General features: G+C 46.7%; 1 protein-coding gene across 3 annotated transcripts in view; it reads left to right on the forward strand.

The window, feature by feature from the left end:
- The window catches only part of Bcorl1 (BCL6 corepressor like 1), a 64982-nt gene extending 46815 nt beyond the window's left edge, over nucleotides 1-18167 (forward strand). For 2 of the 3 annotated variants that reach the window (XM_029473519.1, XM_029473520.1), the window contains 6 exons: nucleotides 309-530; nucleotides 2989-3155; nucleotides 4281-4426; nucleotides 11948-12025; nucleotides 13144-13294; nucleotides 17300-18167. In XM_029473519.1, coding sequence (XP_029329379.1) covers nucleotides 309-530; nucleotides 2989-3155; nucleotides 4281-4426; nucleotides 11948-12025; nucleotides 13144-13294; nucleotides 17300-17582 — 1047 coding nt within the window. In that variant the 3' untranslated portion in view covers nucleotides 17583-18167. The remainder of the gene's footprint in view (nucleotides 1-308; nucleotides 531-2988; nucleotides 3156-4280; nucleotides 4427-11947; nucleotides 12026-13143; nucleotides 13295-17299) is intronic. The other variant, XM_021153041.1, reaches the window with a different exon arrangement.

The following is an 18167-nucleotide window of genomic DNA, read 5'->3' on the forward strand; positions in this document are numbered from 1 at the left end:
CAACTGAAGCTCCTTTCTCTGTGATAACTCCAGCTGTGTCAAGTTGACACAAAACTAGCCAGTACACATGTATCCACCCATGGAAATGCAGGAGCTTTCCTTAATTTGAAAATAAGCTCACATGACTAGTGACTAACCTAGCCTCCAGTCTCCCAAGCTGACAGTAGACTGGGCCACTTGGCATAGTCTCAATAAAGGAAAACATGAGTGCTGGATGTAACGAGGTGGCTTTCTCAGCCAAATGGCATGGCCATGATGAATTGAATATGTTGCCTGGCCTGACCCATGACTTCATTTCTGTTTTCCAGAGCAAAGGTCGTTGGAGCCAGCAGAAGACACGATCTTCTAAATCTCCCACTCCTGTGAAGCCTACAGAACCATGTACACCCTCGAAGTACCGAAGTGCTAGCCCTGAAGAGGCCTCAGAGTCACCCACTGCCCGACAGATTCCCCCAGAGGCACGGAGACTTATAGTGAATAAAAATGCCGGGGAGACCCTCCTGCAGCGAGCAGCTCGCTTGGGTTATAAGGTGAGTAAGCACTCCCTGAGCAGGCGATGACAGGATGACGTTGGGACCTTAGGGAGCAGCTATACCATTGGTTCCTCTGTGTTGGATGGTCTCCCTCTACTCTGCACATGGCCTCTGAGGATGCTCCTTATGTGTGCTCCTCTTTAAAATGTCAGTTCAGGAGAAATGCATTTGAAAAGGTAGTACAATATCGTCCACTGCATCCCTAGGCTATGAAGGGGATTTGGAATTTTCACTTTGTCTTAGGTTAACAGAGGGGAAGTAGTGGCTTCCCCAGCGACGGACGCACGGTGATGATTACTCGTTACACATTATCTATCTCCTGTAGTTTCTCCTCCTTTGGGCTTTCAGGTAGAAGGGTTAAGAGCCTCTTCAATAATCCTGGGCTAACCCACCCATACTACAGACTTTCTTAAACATGGGAATGAGAACAAACAAGGCAGGCTTCCTTCCTTCCTTCTTTCCTTCTTTCCTTCTCTCCTTCCTTCCTTCCTTCCTTCCTTCCTTCCTTCCTTCCATCCTTGCTTCTCCCCTTCCATCCTTGCTTCTTTCCTTCCTTCCTTCCTTCCTTCCTTCCTTCCTTCCTTCCTTCCTTCCCTTTTGGTTTTGTTTAGTTTTACAAGACAGGGTTTCTCTGTGTAACAGTCCTGGCTGTCCTGAAGCTTACTCTGTAGACCAGGCTGGCCTTGAACTCAGAGATCTCCCCCCACCTCTGCCTCCTGAGTGCTGGAATTAAAGGTGTGTGCCACCATGCCTGGCAAAAGGCAGCATTCCTTGAGCACTTATTTTATCATGTTAAGGCCTTTGATTATAGTAAGTCTGTTGATGTAGGTCTTATTCCTACAGTTAGCAGTATGAAATGATTTGGCAAGATGTATGTGGTAGATTACCCAGGTTATAATCCCAAGACCTGGGAAGTAGAGATAGGCAAATCAGCAATTGAAGGCCAGCCTCGGCTACATAGCGAATTCAAAGCCAGCCTGGGCTACCAACAAAAGAAAATAAAATGTGTCCAATATCAGTTATGACAGTACTTTTGTCTGAGTTCAAACATCCTGTGCCTCCCATGTGAGATGTATCCGAGGCTGTATGTTGGTGCACGTTTTTATCCTTGTCTGCTCTCGGTTGAAACACATACCTTTGGCTATGTATCTCTGCCCCACTGTGTGATGGTTTCCTTGGGATTTGCTTGTGGATGCGGACTTACCCACATTGCAGAGTTTACCTTCTCTATTAGGCTTTCTGTACCTGTAAGGGTCCACTCTGGTCTGTGCAACTTGCACGGTGTCTCCATCAAGCTACCAATGTACCTTTCTTGAGTATTTAGTATGGATGTCTGCATGGCTCTCAGGGAGACCTCAGGATGCATTGAAATCCAGTCTCTGCAGAAATAGCAAACAGGAGAAAATTGGGGTAAGACTAGAACAGAGCTGGCCACCCCCAGCTCAGGCACAGAGTAGCTATCTCCAGACATCCTCTCACGCTGTCTCCTGTGCTTCCTGAGAGCACTGACAGCAGAACTAGTGGGTACCATGTTCTAGAAGCTTCACCCAATGGAACTGCCAATCTCCATCCCAGTTTATTCATAGCTTTGTCCCACGGTAGCAGGAATGCTTCAAGTCACTTGAGTTCTCCCTCTGGTCCCACCAACTCAGCTCCAGGAAGGTAGCATTACCCGAGGCTGAATGATAGAAGTGCATTGTGGCTACAGATCTAACTCCATTGCTTTGCCTAGCAGGCATAGAACCCTGGTCTCAATTCCCAGTACTACATCAATTGGGTAGAATGGTATACACCTTTAATCCGAAAGATCTGAGATTCAAGATCATTCTTGGCTACATAGGGAGTATTAAGAGCAGCCTGGCCGGACAGTGGTGGAGCACGCCTTTAATCCCAGCACTTGGGAGGCAGAGGCAGGCAGCTTTCTGAGTTCGAGGCCAGCCTGGTCTACAGAGTGAGTTCCAGGACAGCCAGGACTACACAGAGAAACAATGTCTCAGAGAAAATAAAAAGAGCAGCCTGGGCTACAACAAGACCCTGTCTCGAAGCAAAAAACCAAAGTGAGTTGTGGAGTTGTGCTTGCTGGGGTAAGTGGAATTTATGAGCCTCTGAGGAACAGAGTTCCCGTGTAGAGCTTGTAAAGCTCAGAAAGGTGATTGCTGGGCAGCAGGGGAGCCTCTCTGAGGACCTTACTCCAAAGATCACCACCCAGATGAGTGCTCTTGGCCATAAGAAGTGTCTTCCTCCTGCCAAGGGAACAGCTCAGGGCTGGGGCCCAGCAATGGAGGCTGAGAACTACCTTTGTTCACAGAAGATTTTGAATTGTGTCTTTTGTTTCCTCATATAAAGAACAGGCTGTGAAACTTGTCAGACACTTGTGGAGTGGCAAGTCTAACAGGGAGGATTCAAAAAACTTAAGACTTCTCTTTGCTCACAGAGCTGTCTCCCATCCCTACAGGACGTAGTTCTCTACTGCCTCCAAAAGCACAGTGAGGATGTGAATCACCGTGACAACGCGGGCTACACAGCCTTGCACGAAGCCTGTTCCCGGGGCTGGACTGATATCCTGAACATCCTCTTGCAACATGGGGCTAATGTGAACTGCAGCTCGCAGGATGGCACAAGGCAAGAAGGCTGTTCCTCTGCCAAGTCTCAGACCTCAGTTCAGTCCCTCGCTTCAGAGCTTTACTCAGTCCTGGATATTTGCAGAGTGTCCAGCTGCTGGTGTCAAAAAGGCTTTAACCAGGAAGCCTTTTGAAAGGATGTCTGAAGGGAGCCAGCTTAGGGGCAGGAGCTGATGAGTTCCTCAATGGCCAGTCTGTACGGGACTAAGGAAAGGCTGAGGTTGTCCAGGGTTCACCCTGTCCCATGCCAAGTCAGTCCACTCAACCCTCGTGAATACCATCATCGTCGTTGGCCATTTATCATCTCATGTGGAATCGAGGCCTTAGGTTCCAAGCAGAACACTAATCTAGGGGTCCCAGTCCAGATTGGGTTTTTGTAATTTAGTCTCTGTGAACATACAAAAAAAAATTAACTACCTGAGTCTGTGAGATTGGCTTGGTATATGCAGGCACTTGCCTTCAAGCCTGGCCCTCTTGGCTGCCACATGATGGAAGAAGAAAGCTGATTCCTGCAAGTTGTCTCCTAACTTCTGCACACATATTCATGCACACACACACAATACAGAAATAAGTAAATGCACTACACCATATTAATGTGCACACATATACAAACATAAAACCTTTCCATGTCTCAGAGAAGTCACACCCATCTCCTCTACTGGTAGGGTCCCAGGGGAACTGTAATACCAAGTAGAAGGGGCCAGATCAAAGTGGACAGGGCTCTGCTTGGCTGCTACCTGTGTGGAGCCTCCCTACCTATCCATCCCTGCCCTTGCGCAGTCACCTGGGCCCTTCCTTTTCCACAACCACCCACACCTGCTTTAATTTTAACTTCCACCAGGGACCTGTTCTCCACTGAACTCCTAGTAGATCGACATTGTGCTCTAGATACTGTCCGAAGATGCGGGGGAACACAGAGGAGAGACAGATATGGGAAAGAAAAAGAGGTGCACAGAGACAATATGAATCGTAGGCCAGAGGTGGCTCCCCTGCTCTCTTACCCATGTTACACTGGGGTTACCTCGAGGTTACCATACTATCTTTCTCACTCTTCTTCCCCCTAATATGGCATTGTGAAAGTTCTCCATTAAATCCTGTAGCCCTGACTCTTATTTGACCTCCACAGGCCAGTTCATGATGCTGTGGTCAATGACAACCTAGAAACCATCTGGCTCTTGCTATCCTACGGAGCTGATCCCACACTGGCTACCTACTCGGGTCAGACAGCCATGAAGCTGGCCAGCAGTGATAACATGAAGCGCTTTCTCAGTGGTAAGCATTGACCACAGTTGCAGCCAGAATCCTTAGGGTTTGTTGGCCTTGGACTCCTCAACCGGGGGTGGGGGGGTGGGTGGAGGAGGTCTTCAATAATTCTGTCCTAGACAGTTCCCACAAGGATGTGTTCTGTCTTCACGTATTCCTTCAGTGTCTTGGCAATTTCTAGCTACTTTTAAAAGTCCCTTACTGTGAGTGTCCACATCACTACCTCAGTAAGGCCCTCACCTCCTACAGAGATTCATTTCACCACTAGGTGTCTGGAGCAGACCTCCCAATGGGAGACTGGCTATACTCTTGGCTGGAAGCAGGATATGTTGACCTGTGCTATGAATGGAATGTCAGTGGTAGAGAATGAATAATCCCCATTTTGCTGTTGCTGCAGTCTCTTCTTGATTGTAATTAAAGTGGGACCTCTGGGACCCTTCCTGATGCTTGATTCTTTGTGGCTCTTCTCCCATGGTAACTTTGATACTTCCTATGCATTCCAGTATTCCCCCTTCTCTCCATTCCTGTCTCTTCTCCACCCTCTCTGCCTTCTAGTGAAGTGTCATGTTCAGGTCCACGGCCAGGGCCACAAGTCAGTTCATAGATTTTTCTCTCTAGTATGTAGGACTGTGTGTCAGCAGGTAGGCAGGCTGATCTGAGTTGGACAGCTAGGATGGGAATGAAAGAGAAGACTCTACTTTCAGCATGCTCAGTGTCAGTTCCTTCTGCTGTTATCTCAACTCTTTGTGACATCATGACTTAGTCCTTCGGATTGCCTGAGTGATGGATGCTGCAGTTGGGAGTTGTAGCCGTGACCCTCTTCATAGGCTTCAGTTGTGATACAACAGTCTGTTCCCCTCTTACCCAAACTTTGGCCCATTGGTCACCAACTACACCTGCCAATGATGCAGCACTGGGTTCCCAGGTCAGGCAGGAGTCACACTTGCTTAAGAGAACTTTGCTGCGTAGCTAATAATGTCAGGAGTAAGAGAACCTAAAAGTTCCCATGGGAGGGAAAAGAGGTAGGGATATTGTAGAGGCTGCAGGGAGGCAAGGGGATGACAGATTGCCTAGGAAGGGTTTGACTTGTGCCTGTCCACTCTCCAAACAGTGATCTTAACTAACCTCTGAAGTATAGGCCTCGGGCTTTCCAGCCTTCCTTATCCTCGGGCTAGGGCACTGACCAGAGGCTTCCTTTTTCAATTTCTTCCACCTGACTCTGGGTCCTTGAGCATCTGGTCATCATGAGACGTTAGTCACTTAGGGATTTCTTTCCATCAGTCACTTAGTGTAGGCCAGTAATGACTGGCTATCAATCCTTTCAGCAGAGCCACTCCAAGGGTGCAACATCTGTAGCCTCCTCCCACGCGTGTCCACCTATGTATATTCTGTCTTAGATGTCGGCATGGCTCTGCAGGACAATGGAGCTTCTCTGTCTTTGTTACTTGTGTGATGGGGGTGGGGGGCTGCAATCAGGTAGCACCTCTGCTTACTTTATTGAATATAAGCGTAAGCCTTTCCTCCCGATTCACCTCTCAAACTCCAAAGGACTTTAAATGTTGACACTTTGTTGTTTTTGAAACGGGATCTCTCTGTGTAGTCCTGGCTCTTCTGGAACTTGCTATATAGACCAGACTAGCAGAGATCTATCTGCCTCTGCCTTATAAGTGCTAGGATTAAAGGCATGGGCCACCATACTCTGCCAACACTATTTTTTAATACCTAAAAATTGAGAGATAAGAACTTCTCTTTTTATTTTCTATAAACTCATCCCAATCTCCTAGGTAATTGTTTTAAAAAAATAACACCTTTAACGATAGGTTCTCACTGTGTGACTCTAATCAGAACTTGTTGCTTATATCGGGCAGGCCTCAAACTCAAGAGGTCTGAAGTTTTGTCTTAAGTAACATCCGCTTGCCTCTGTTTCCTGAATGCTGGAATTACAGGTGTGTGCAACTACCCCCAACCAAAAAGATTTTTAAAACATGTATTACATGTTTTATGTAATTCTATTATGATTAATAGAATTAATAAATACATTTATTATTATGTAAAGCTATTCTGGGTTACATAGTGAGTTCCAGACCAGCCTGTCCTTCTTAAGTGAACAAACAGCAAGACACTGCTAAAAAAAAAAAAGGAAACAAAATTCATCTAATATAACAGTATATAACATTTTAACTGACTAATTCTATGACATTAAGTGCATTCATGATGGTGATAATAACCATCACTGGGGGCTCTGATGCCTCAAAACTGAGCAGCGCCTCTCTTCCGTTTCATCTCTGGATGCTACATCACCGGTTCCCCAAGAGTCATAAGGTCAAATGTTTCTGAGGTAGGAAGGTAGGGAAGTGCTCTTCTTATGCTACACCATATATCCAGCTACCTATGCATAGGGGGCTTTTGTTGGTGTTTTTTTCGGAGGTGGAGGTTGTTTCTGGTATTGCTGTTGTTGTTTTAAATTTCAGCTCACCTGTCTGGCTGAGACATTTAAAAGTATCTCATTCATCTTCAAGCACTTGCTTAGCCAGGTGCTGCAGAGATGCATTGTCTGTGTCCTCCCTAGCCCAAGTCTTCCAGTAGAAAATGAGGCAAACCCATGTAGGGTGCTAAGGACTCCATTTTTTGCAAGCGTCAGGATTGGGCTTCATGTCTAGCTTTCCTCATTCTGTGCAAGGCTCCTGCTCTGGAATGGTTGCCTAGAACGGAACTCTTCTAAGAAAGCTATCTTGTGTACATGGAGCATGGAGCTGTGCAAACCCCCAAAAGATCTAGGAAAGCCTTCCCCCATGGGCCATATTGCTAATTTACCTTTGACCCTTTGGGGAAAATAAAAAGAGCAATATCCAATGTTACTGCGAGGGAAAATAGACCCAGTTTTGCCTCCTCTGTGGAAGAGCACAGGAACTGTGCAGTTAGGACTGGGACATTAGAGGGGGGTATAGGGACTTCTTTTCCTTTCACTGGGGAAAGGGTTAGCCAATGACCAATCAAGGGCATTGAAGCACAGAGTTGTGTTTTTCTACAGAGACTTCTATGATATGAAGCCATATTGAAGACAGCTCATTTCCTTTTCTCCTTTCATGTCCCTCAGCTGGTGACTTTGGTTGGGTGGGGTATGCTAGGATGCTGGGATCTAGAGAAACTCTACTAGTGCCAACTCCATACGTGGGAACAAGGTTCTCTCTACTTAAGAATGAGGTACTGAAGGCCGGGTGTTGGTGGCGCACGCCTTTAATCCCACCACTTGGGAGGCAGAAGCAGGCGAATTTCTGAGTTCAAGGCCAGCCTGGTCTACAGAGTGAGTTCCAGGACAGCCAGGGCTACACAGAGAAACCCTGTCTCAAAAAAACAAAACAAAACAAACAAACAAAAGAATGAGGTACTGCTGAGGGGGCTTTCAATCAAAAAGTGTAGGGTAAGATTGATGAAGTAAAATGACTAATTGATTAAATTAAATCACCCCAAGTGATCGGTTCAGTGGCCTTTACTTCATTTACAGTGTTCCAGCCGCTGCTGTCTAGTTCTGAAACATTATCATCATCCTCCATGCAGCCTTGTACAAACTATTTCTTCCTGTCACCTTCTTCTCAGCTCCTTGCAGTTACTAATCTGCACTCCTGTCTCTGTGGCTTTGCCTATTCCAGACATTTCATATACATGGAACCCTACAACCTGGGGCCTCTGAAAGAAGGCTGGCATAATCATGTACTATAGTGGTTTTATGGCCCATCTATATGCTAGCATATTTCAGTACTACACTCATTTTAAAATTCTATCACACTCTCTCCCTCTCCTTCTCTTCCTTCACCCTCTGTCTGTCAGTTTGTATGTGTGACAAATGTCTGAGGACAAGTTGTGGGAATTTTGTTTGTCTTTCCATGTGGGGGCCTGGTATTGAACTTGGATCTTCAGGCTGATGGTAAGCACCTTTACCTATTGAGCCATCTATCTGACCAACATTCTTTTATGACTGACTAATAGTGTGTCCTCTGTGTGTGTGTGTGTATGTGCGCATGCATACGTGCATACACTATTTTTATCTGTTCATTCATGCATAGCCATTTGCGCTGTGTCCATCTTTTAGCTTTTCTACAGTGCAGCTTTGGTCACGTGTGCTCAAATCCTTGTTTTGTCAGTCCTGGTGCATTTGTATGTGGAACAGGAATGTTTACGCTCACAGGAGTTTCTCACACAAAGGATAAAATCTTGGAAGTTTGCTGGGGATGGAGGCAGAATGGAAGAAAATGAAGGCTACTCATTTTGATGGTAGTCCTATCTGAGGAGTATGCATTATCGCTATACCATCAGGTGACTCTGCGCACGTGTTTGTCACTCATGGGCCTGTTCCAACTTTAGCATCTTTGCTCATGCTAGCTAACTAACTTTGGCAGGTTCACCTGTCCACGACAAAGCTTTGCAGGCAGTAGAGAGAATTAGAGGAATGTGCTGGGCTCTGAAGGCAATTCCTAGTGGGAACCACAGGAATGTGGTGAACTTGACCTGCTCCAGTGGAATCCTTGTGTGACTGCGGGTAGGGGGACAGGGGCAGCAGAGTGCATATGTTTTGGCACACTGCTTAAGCAAGCCCTTTGCTGTCTCACTTTATTGTGATTCTCTCCTTTCTCCCTCTTCATCCTCTTCCCTCTTCCCTAGTATGTTTATTAAGCTCTTCTTAGGGACCAGACACCAGAGTTCTGGCAAAGGAGAGACAGTAGTTAACAAAAAGTAGACCCCGTTCCTTCCTTTTGCAGAAAGAAGGGCCTCCTTCCTTTCCTTTCTATGATACAAAGCATAGGACTGGACTCAGAGTAGACTAGACACCTGCCCAACAGATGCTTCTGGAAGGAAGTCCTTGTGTGTACTGAAGAGTGTGGAGGCTGTCAGCAGGGCCTCCAGTTTTATGTGGGCTGTACAGAGATCTAACCTCCACAACTTAAGGTACCTCACTCTGCTGTTACTTTAAAAGCTGTTCCCTGCTGCCTTCTCAGTGGGAGCCTGAGCTCTTCATGTCTTAGAAGATGGCCAAGAAGGGAGTGGCTTTGGAAGGTTACATTAACAGACAGTTCTTGCTGCTGGATTGCTCTAGAAGGGGCACTGGGTGGTGATGGTACCTTCAGTGGAGGAATCAAGCTGTACTCCTTGGGGGGAATAACTCCCAGTGGAATTCTGGGACTGGCTTTGCAGGTGACCACCCTCATCTCCTTGTGTTCTTTGGGTTCTCTTCTTTCCTGTTGCCTAGGTGCTACTTGAGAGCTGGTGGCGATCCCCCGTCGCTCAGCCAGCCTGTTAATTGTACAATTGGGCACACTGGCAACTTCCTAGCCTTGCACTCACAGGCTTCATCAGGAAAGCCTGCTTTGTATCTGGGTGGGGAGAAGAGGTGAACCTGTCCACTGACTGATGCTAGGAAGCAGGGAGGCTGAGGGCAACCTGAGGCCTATCTTTAGAGCTAGCCAATGAAAGGTGGGTTGTAAACGCCTTTCATTGTGGGAGTAGATACATAGAAGAAGTTAGCCACTTGAGACAGCTGTGTGATGGAGTGTTGTCGAGTCACAGTGTTGTACTACAGTCACCACTATCTGCTTTCAGAACTTTTTTATCATTGCAGAGGGAAACCCCAGATCTATTCTTAGTCACTGCCCTTCCCCCCACCCAAAACTGCCATCCATGCTTAGTCTGCTTTCTGTCTTATTGACTTTGCCTAGTCTGGAGATCTCATTGAGATGTGTATATATATATATATATATATATATATATATATATAGAGAGAGAGAGAGAGAGAGAGAGAGAGAGAGAGAGAGCCTTTGTAACTGACTCTTATACTTAGTGGCATCATGTATTTCCAGTATGTGACATATTATCACTCTTTTTTGATTAATTTTCGTATTCGCTTTATATCACAGTATCACCCCTTCCAGTAACCCCTACTCTTTTTTTTTAAGGTTTATTTATTATTATATCTAAGTACACTGTAGCTGTCTTCAGAAGAGGGCATCAGATCGCATTACAGATGGTTGTGAGCCACCATATGGTTGCTGGGATTTGAACTCAGGACCTTTGGAAGAGCAGTCAGTGCTCTTAACCGCTGAGCCATCTCTCCAGCCCCACCCCTACTCTTTTCTTTATATGGCACTTTGTATCTGGCTTCTTTCACCTACCATCCATGTTGTTCCTTTTATGGTTTAGTAATATTCTTCTGTGTGGATATTACCTCATTCTGTCTGTCCATTCATCCCTTGATGGACATTTGGGCTGTTTCTGACTTTTGACCATTGTGAATGGAGCCACGTCAGTTCATGTGTACAGAATTTTGTTTGAACACTTGTCTTCGGTTCTTTTTTAAAAAAGTAATTTATTGTGTGAGTGCATGCATGTTTGTGTGTGCCACCCTTACAGGTCACATCATGCGGGTAGCAGCCACTGGGCACATTTTGGGGTGGTAGTCCTCTCAGAGCACCTTGTTTTCAAGCAGGATCTATTTTTGGTGTGATGTGCTCCAGCCTAGTTGAGCTTTTAGTTGACTCTCCTGTTTCTCCTTCAAGTCTTGCTGGTGGAGTTCTGAGACTATAAATACTTCCTACCATACCCAGCTTTTTCCATGCCTCCAAGGATCAAACTGTTACCAGGCTTGTGCAGCGGGCACTATTACCTGCTGAGCCATTTTCTAGCACTGCCTCTTGAGCTCTTTTGGGTAGAAGCAAAGGGGTTTCTGGTTTGTTTTTTTTTTTTTTTTGGTTTTGTTTTGTTGAGACAATGTTTCTTCTAGTGGCCCAGGCTGACCTCAAAGTCAGTTTTCTTCCCTTAGCCTTCTGAGTGGTAGGGTGTGTGTGTGCGCGTGTGCGTGTGTGCGTGTGTGTGTGTGTGTGTGTGTGTGTGTGTGTGTGTGTGTGCGCGCGCCACCCTGCTGTTATTTATGTATTTTTTGAGCTATAAATAAACTTAGACTCTTGCATGTGCTAAGCATGCATTCTACCACTGAGCTACCCCCATAGCTACTTACTTACCTTACTTTAAAGAAGCTAGATCATGACTGGACACACATTACTATTGTGCTAGGTGTGGGATTCTGCTTGAAGAGGAATGCCCTGTGCCTTTTGAAGCTGAGGTCCCCAAGCAACAGCCATCAGGCTGATGTGTAAGCGAGAAGAGGCCCAGTGGGGACTGTGGAGGCTGTACATGTGTCACAGTGTCCTCCAGCCAACTGTTGACATAGAGGAATGCAGAGGCAGTGCTGCCAGATCTTCGAATTTTTATCTTTTTTATATATAAAATGTTGAAAATCTATTTTTTAAATTTAAACCCCCATTTTAAAATACTAATACTAGAGGGTAATTTTTCCTTTTATTAAAAACTAGGTCATACATCAGTTAGGGGCTTCTGCTTGCTTGCAATCTGTTGTGTCTCTTTCCTGTCACCCCTGGCCACTCTTGTAGCCTTGCCCACTTCCCCTCCCCCAACCCCATATAGCTAATCCTCAAGAGCTCCTCTGTGTCTGTCTCACACCTACCTCTGTTCTCTCATCAGATCACCTCTCGGATCTTCAGGGCAGGGCAGAGGGCGATCCCCGTGCGTCCTGGGATTTTTACAGCAGTTCTGTGTTGGGTAAGTTCAGAGTGGGAAGAAGCTGGGAGGGCTGGATGCATCTCAGTGTGGTTCAGAGGTAGGAGCCCCGCTGTGGAGGCAGCCTTTCCTCACCTGCTAGTAGCTTTACAGGCCCTTTCAGCCCTTCCCCCTCAGGCTCAATAGTCACCAGTCTGAAGCCTGAGATGCCACAAGGATTTGCATAATGTCATCCTCTCCTGCCTTGTCCCTTTCCCCACCCGGGGTGCTTTGTAAATCCTAAAGTTACCTCAAATCCTAGTGTCAGCCCCTTAGCCTGCAGCTTTCATTGTCCCCCACTCTGTCCCTGTGACATAGCCCTCATTCATTTTTTTTTATTATTATTTTCTTCTGGAAGAGGGGTGGTGGTGGTTTGGTTTGGTTTTCTTGTTTGCTGCTCTGTTTTTTGTTTTGTTTTGTTTTGTTTTGTTTGAGACAGGGTGTCACTCTGTAACTCTGGCTGGCCTGAAACTCACAAACATCCTTCTGCCTGTCTCCCAAGAACAGGGATTAAAGGTGTGGGCCAACAACGTGCTGGGCTTAGCTCTTATTTTTTGAGATTGCTGCTGTCCTGGGCCCTTAACCCTCTGTCACCAGCACTGTGCAGCAGGAAGCTCAGCACACCAGTGTCTGCGATCATCCAGCATTTGCCTCGTGAGCTGGGGGCTGAGGAGTAAGAGCAGAAGGCTGAGCCGCACCCAGAAGATCGATCGGGTGGAGAAGGGAACCTTCTGAGTCTATGGACCTTGGGATCAGGCAGTGAGGTGGATAGAGGAACCTCCAGCCAGAGGACAGGTGGACTAGCCCTTAGCAGCTGCTAGTGTCTTCCGTCTTTTTTTTTTTTTTTTTATCTGAAAGAGCTGAGCTTCTAACCTTCAGGGCAGTTTGCTTTTACCAACCAGACGGTGGAGAAGGATAATGGCCTTCTGGCCACAACTTAGTTCCTTCCAAGACTAGAACTTTTCTGTGCCCTCTCCAGAATTCGAGTCCATAGTCGATCCAGCCAGGGGCCTGTGGCCCTGTATTTATCTCCTAAGTGGTCCCTTCATACTCCTTTATGGAGCCTTTCCTTTCCTTCAGTTTTGTGCTTGTAGCTGATGCCCTGTGTTCTCATCCTACAGAGAAAAAAGACGGGTTTGCCTGTGACCTCCTCCATAATCCTCCGGGGAGTGCCGAGCAAGGAGATGATTCAGAACAGGATGACTTCATGTTCGAACTCTCAGACAAGCCTCTTCTCCCCTGTTACAACCTCCAAGTGTCAGTGTCCCGTGGGTAAGTGTCTGGGAAGTCTATGGAGACTGTGTGACAGTGTCCTGGCAACCTGTAGCCTGCTTAGGGAAGGAGGAGCTCTGCAGAAGGAGGCACAGGCTGTCTGGGGAATGAGTGCTGGAGCAGAAGAAAGACACCCTGTTCCTCCAGTCCAAACTCAAGCTTCACAGACCTCCAGAGCTACACATTAGCTATCAACTTGATGCATTTCCAGGCCCCCAAATCTGAAGAATTTTGTGCACTGTTGTTGTGTGTGGAGGCGATAATCTGGGAAATATCTGGGATGATGAACTATTAGACTCTCTGGAACATTTTTGTGGTTTCTGGGGACAGTTACACAGAATACTTGCAATTGAAATTCTTGGAAAAGCCAAGACATATGGTTGCCATAGCTTTGGATCCACCAGAATTCTTAGCAATGCACAGCACAGGGCTCCCACAGCCTGTAGTCAGTAAGATGATCAGTTCTTCAGGCTCAGATGACTCTGAGAACATGGGGACACCCTTTTTTGGAGACTAGGGTATACCTCACACCGGGTAGTAGACTGAGCCAACTGACTCTTGGCTGAGAGCAGTTTGTCAGCCTTCAAGCCCATGGCTTGAGATTGCTTTTCCAGTGCATCATATGGAAGTGTTAGGCAGATGGATAAAAATGCTACATCAGGGCGCTGGAGAGATGGCTCAGCGACTTAGAACACATGGAAAGGGCCCAGGTTTGATTCCCAGCACCTACATGGTAGCTCAGGACCATATATAACTCCACTTCCAAGGGATCTGATGCCCTCTTTTGGTCTCCACAGACACTAATCACATTTGTGGTACATACACATGCCTGCAGGAAAATCCTCATATAAAATGAATATATCTTTTTAATGTAGGATCAGTTAAATATAATTTTTTTATGTAGGATCACTCCCCTTTTGTTCTTAATCTCCTTGTTCTGGACAGAAGCTGATCCCAGGGGGTGAGGCTGGGCCTCTGGGATATAGTATTGCACAGTTAATTATTTCCTCCAAAGTATTCAACACCTCCTTCTCTGAAACAGGATCCTGGGCCACAGGCAGTAAAAGAACCAGAGTAGTTTTCTCTAGGTACAGACAGAACATGGGCAACCTGTTAAGCCAGGCACATGGACCTCTGAGCCGTGTATGTATCTGCTGCCTACAGAGGCCAGATGAGGGCGTTGGATTTACTAGAACTGGAGCTGCACACAGTCATGAGCTGAGCCACTACATAAATGCTGGGAATTGAACTCAGGTCCCCTGGAAGAGCAAGCAGTGCTCTTAACCATGAAACCATCTCTCCAGCCCCTTTATCCTCATTCTTTGAAAGAGTTGATCCACATATATGGTATTGATTGTCACGTTCTCTTAGCTGAGAGTGCTCCATTCCCTAATGTTATGATGTGGCAGACTTTGCCGTAGAAGAAATGCTGAATTTTAGGGAAAAGGACTGAGTCTAAATAGATGAGGGTATCTTGTTTTGTTGATACAGGATCTATATGTAGCCCTGGCTAGCCTAGAATTCACTAGGTAGACAAGGCTGACCTCAACCCACCTGCCTGTGCCTTCCAATTTCTGTAATTAAAGACTTGAGCCACCAGGCCCAACTTGATAGGTGTTTAATATACCATATGGAATGACTGATCCCATAAACATGTTTTATACCCTGGATCCAACCTTGTGATCCATAGTACAGATAACTCTGGCCTTCAAACCAGCCCAGCTGAGTGTAGTACACAGAGAAGTGTGCAATGAACTTTAATAAAAGACCAAATGCTCTAAGCAGGTTTATTACTATAAAAAGAATGTCAAGTGAAAAAGAAAAAGTTCACTTCATCCTGAGCTCCGGTGAAGACCAGAGAAGACCAGAGTTTATGTTGACTTTGTAGCCTTTTGGAAATGGGCTGAGTGTCATGAGACCGTAGAAGATGTACTGAACACTCAGTTACTTTGGGGTTTTGTAGGTTTAAAATGGCATCCGAGCTGGGCTAAAAGAAGGAGAGGCATAGGGAAGGCATGAGCAAAGGCATTATAGCAGACACACTCAAGTCATTCAGAAAGCAAAAGCCAGATGTTGTGACACATGCCCAGCACTTGGAGACAGGCAGGTGGATCTCTGTGAGTTTGAGGCCAGCCTGCTCTACAGAATGAATCACCAGTTAGCTAAGGTTAGATATAATGAGATCCTCTGTCTGAAAAAGGGAGGGGGAGCTGGAGAGATGGCTCAGAAATTAAGAGCACTGGTCTCCAGGATCTGTGTTCAATTTCTGGCACCTATTATGGTAGTCCATAATTGTCTGTAACACCAGTTACAGGAGATCCAACATTCATGCAGGCACCAGGTATGTACAAGAAGCATACAGACAGTGGTGGTGCACACCTTTAATCCTAGCACTCGGGAGGCAGAGGCAGGCGGATTTTTGAGTTCGAGGCCAGCCTGGTCTACAAAGTGATTTCCAGGACACCCAGAGCTATACAGAGAAACCCTGTCTCGAAAAACAAAAAACAAACAAACAAAAAAAGCATACAGATACATCAGGCAAAGTATCTATACACATAAAATTTGTAAAAAAATAAGCGTTTCTGGTAGGACAGGAATACAGTACAGGTGAGTAGATGTGGGAGCTGGAGACTGAGTAGAAGAAATCGAATTGGGGTCATCTTTTGGAGGTCTGGCTTAATATTACACTAAAAACTTGCTGTGTGACCTGGAACTTACTCTGTAGACCAGACTGGACTCAGATTCAGAGATCTGTCTGCCTCTGCTTCCCAAGGGCTGGGATTGAAGGCAGGTGCCTCCAGGCCTGGCTTTTATTTTTCTTTTTAATTATGCATAGATGTGTGAATTTGCATGTGTGTGTATATAGACATGAGTGTGGGTACCCAAGGAGATCTGGAGCTGGGGTTCCAGCAATTAGGCAGCTGACGTGGGTACTGACAATTCAATCTGAGCACTAGAAGACCAGTATATGCTCCTGGCTGTTGAGCCCCAAGTCTATGCTTGCTGGAACTAAGAGAGAGTCATCATAAGCTATTCAGTGAGGGGGGAGATGGAGGGTCATATTTCCTTTTAAGAAAAGAGGACCCGAGGGCCTGAGAAACCTGGTATGTCTTACTTTCTGTTCAATACCTTTTGTCTTAAACCTATGTACTTAAGCCTGTATTAAAATAGCTCTATTAGGTTGGTCCCCCATTAAGAAAACAGACAGAGCAAGTGTAAGGCTGGTATATTGTAACCCAGACTAGAAGTGGCAAAGGCTGCAGATGAGAAGTGGAGTGGCTAGGAGGAAGAACTGTAAAGTGGGGTGAGCGAGTGAGGGGAGACTGCAGCACTTCCTCCTGGTTTGAGTTCCTGCAAGTGCTTGGCTGGTAAGCAGAGGCCTCTGCAGTGCCCCTCCCAGCTGTCCCTAGGCTGCCGCCCAGTCTCAGATGTGCTCCACAAGGGCAGACTGGCTGTAATGTGAGCCCTGGGCCTGCAGAAACATTGGTGCTGCCACTGCTGGAGGAAAAAAAAAAGTTGTCTAATACATTCCAGAGCCAAAGAGAAATGCCTTTTGGATTACCCACAGTTTAGGCCTTTCTCCACAGCTCCACCTCCACCAGGGAAGATCTAGAACAAGTGAGCAGGAGTCAGGTCAGGAGACGGAGGCCAGGCAGGGTTGCCTAGAGTGGGGGTTAGGAAGATATGGCCCCAGCAGATAGTAAATGCCAGGCCATGGGGTAGCAGGCTAAGCCTAGTTTGCCCCTGGCTTGCCCTCTATGGAAGAGGTAGCCTGTGGGATAAGTACTCACTGATGTTCAGCTAGAAGCTGGGGCAGGTATTGTGCTATATCCCAGCCTCAGTCCAGAGACTTGTGGTTTCCTGAAAGATAGCAGTTAAGTCTCAATAGGAAGTATGGCTGTGGGGTGGACTGTAGGGGTCACTTGGTCTCCTGACCTTCTATGCTTTGGGGGCTCCACTCTCCCTCCTGAGCCTGCTTCCCTAATTCTTTCTTTGCCTTTCCAGACCCTGCAACTGGTTCCTCTTCAGCGATGTCCTGAAGAGGCTGAAGCTCTCCTCAAGAATCTTTCAGGCTCGCTTCCCACACCTTGAAATCACCACCCTGCCCAAGGCTGAGTTCTACCGGCAGGTGGCCTCAAGTCAGCTGCTGACCCCTGCTGACAGGCCTGGGAGCTTGGAGGACAGATCTCCCCCGGGGTCTTCTGAGACTGTGGAGCTGGTGCAGTATGAGCCAGAGCTGCTGCGGCTCCTAGGGTCTGAGGTGGAATACCAGTCTTGGAGCAGTTGACAGAAACAGCCCCTCCTCCCCGGTCTTCTTTCTCCTTCGAGTTCACCCTTCCCCCACCGCTCATGTCTCCCCCACCGAGCACCAGACTGCAGAAAGAGGCAATAATACGGACCAACAAGAAGCCGCCTTATCAATGCCAGCATTAGTGACTGGATTCCTTTCTCTTTTTTTTGGGGGGGGGGTTACAGTTAGTTCTCATCTCCTTGTTGTTGTGGTTGGTGATGGGATGGAAAGTTGAACTCCACTTCTGAAGACAAGAGGTCTGGAGATGGTGGGAGGTGGCACCAGGGTCCCTTGGACTGGCTTCTACGCTTATGACCAAGACCAAACATGGGCCTGGGTGGCTGTGGCCTGTCCTAAGGAGAAGTGAGAAAAACCCAAATCTCTTGAGTGCCCCCTTTTGTCTCCCTGTGCTCTTCTGTCTTCCATAGTATTTATTTTATTAGTATTTAATTTGTATTGTTTCATTGGTTTCTGATAAGTCTGTATCACTGTGACGATTTGAGACAACTTGTTGTATTGAGGGACTTTCTTTACCTCCTCTCCCTTTTCTTTCTGCATAAGCTCTGGGGATGCTCCCTCCCT

Source organism: Mus caroli, chromosome X, assembly GCF_900094665.2.
Source record: "Mus caroli chromosome X, CAROLI_EIJ_v1.1, whole genome shotgun sequence".
NCBI lineage: Eukaryota > Metazoa > Chordata > Mammalia > Rodentia > Muridae > Mus > Mus caroli.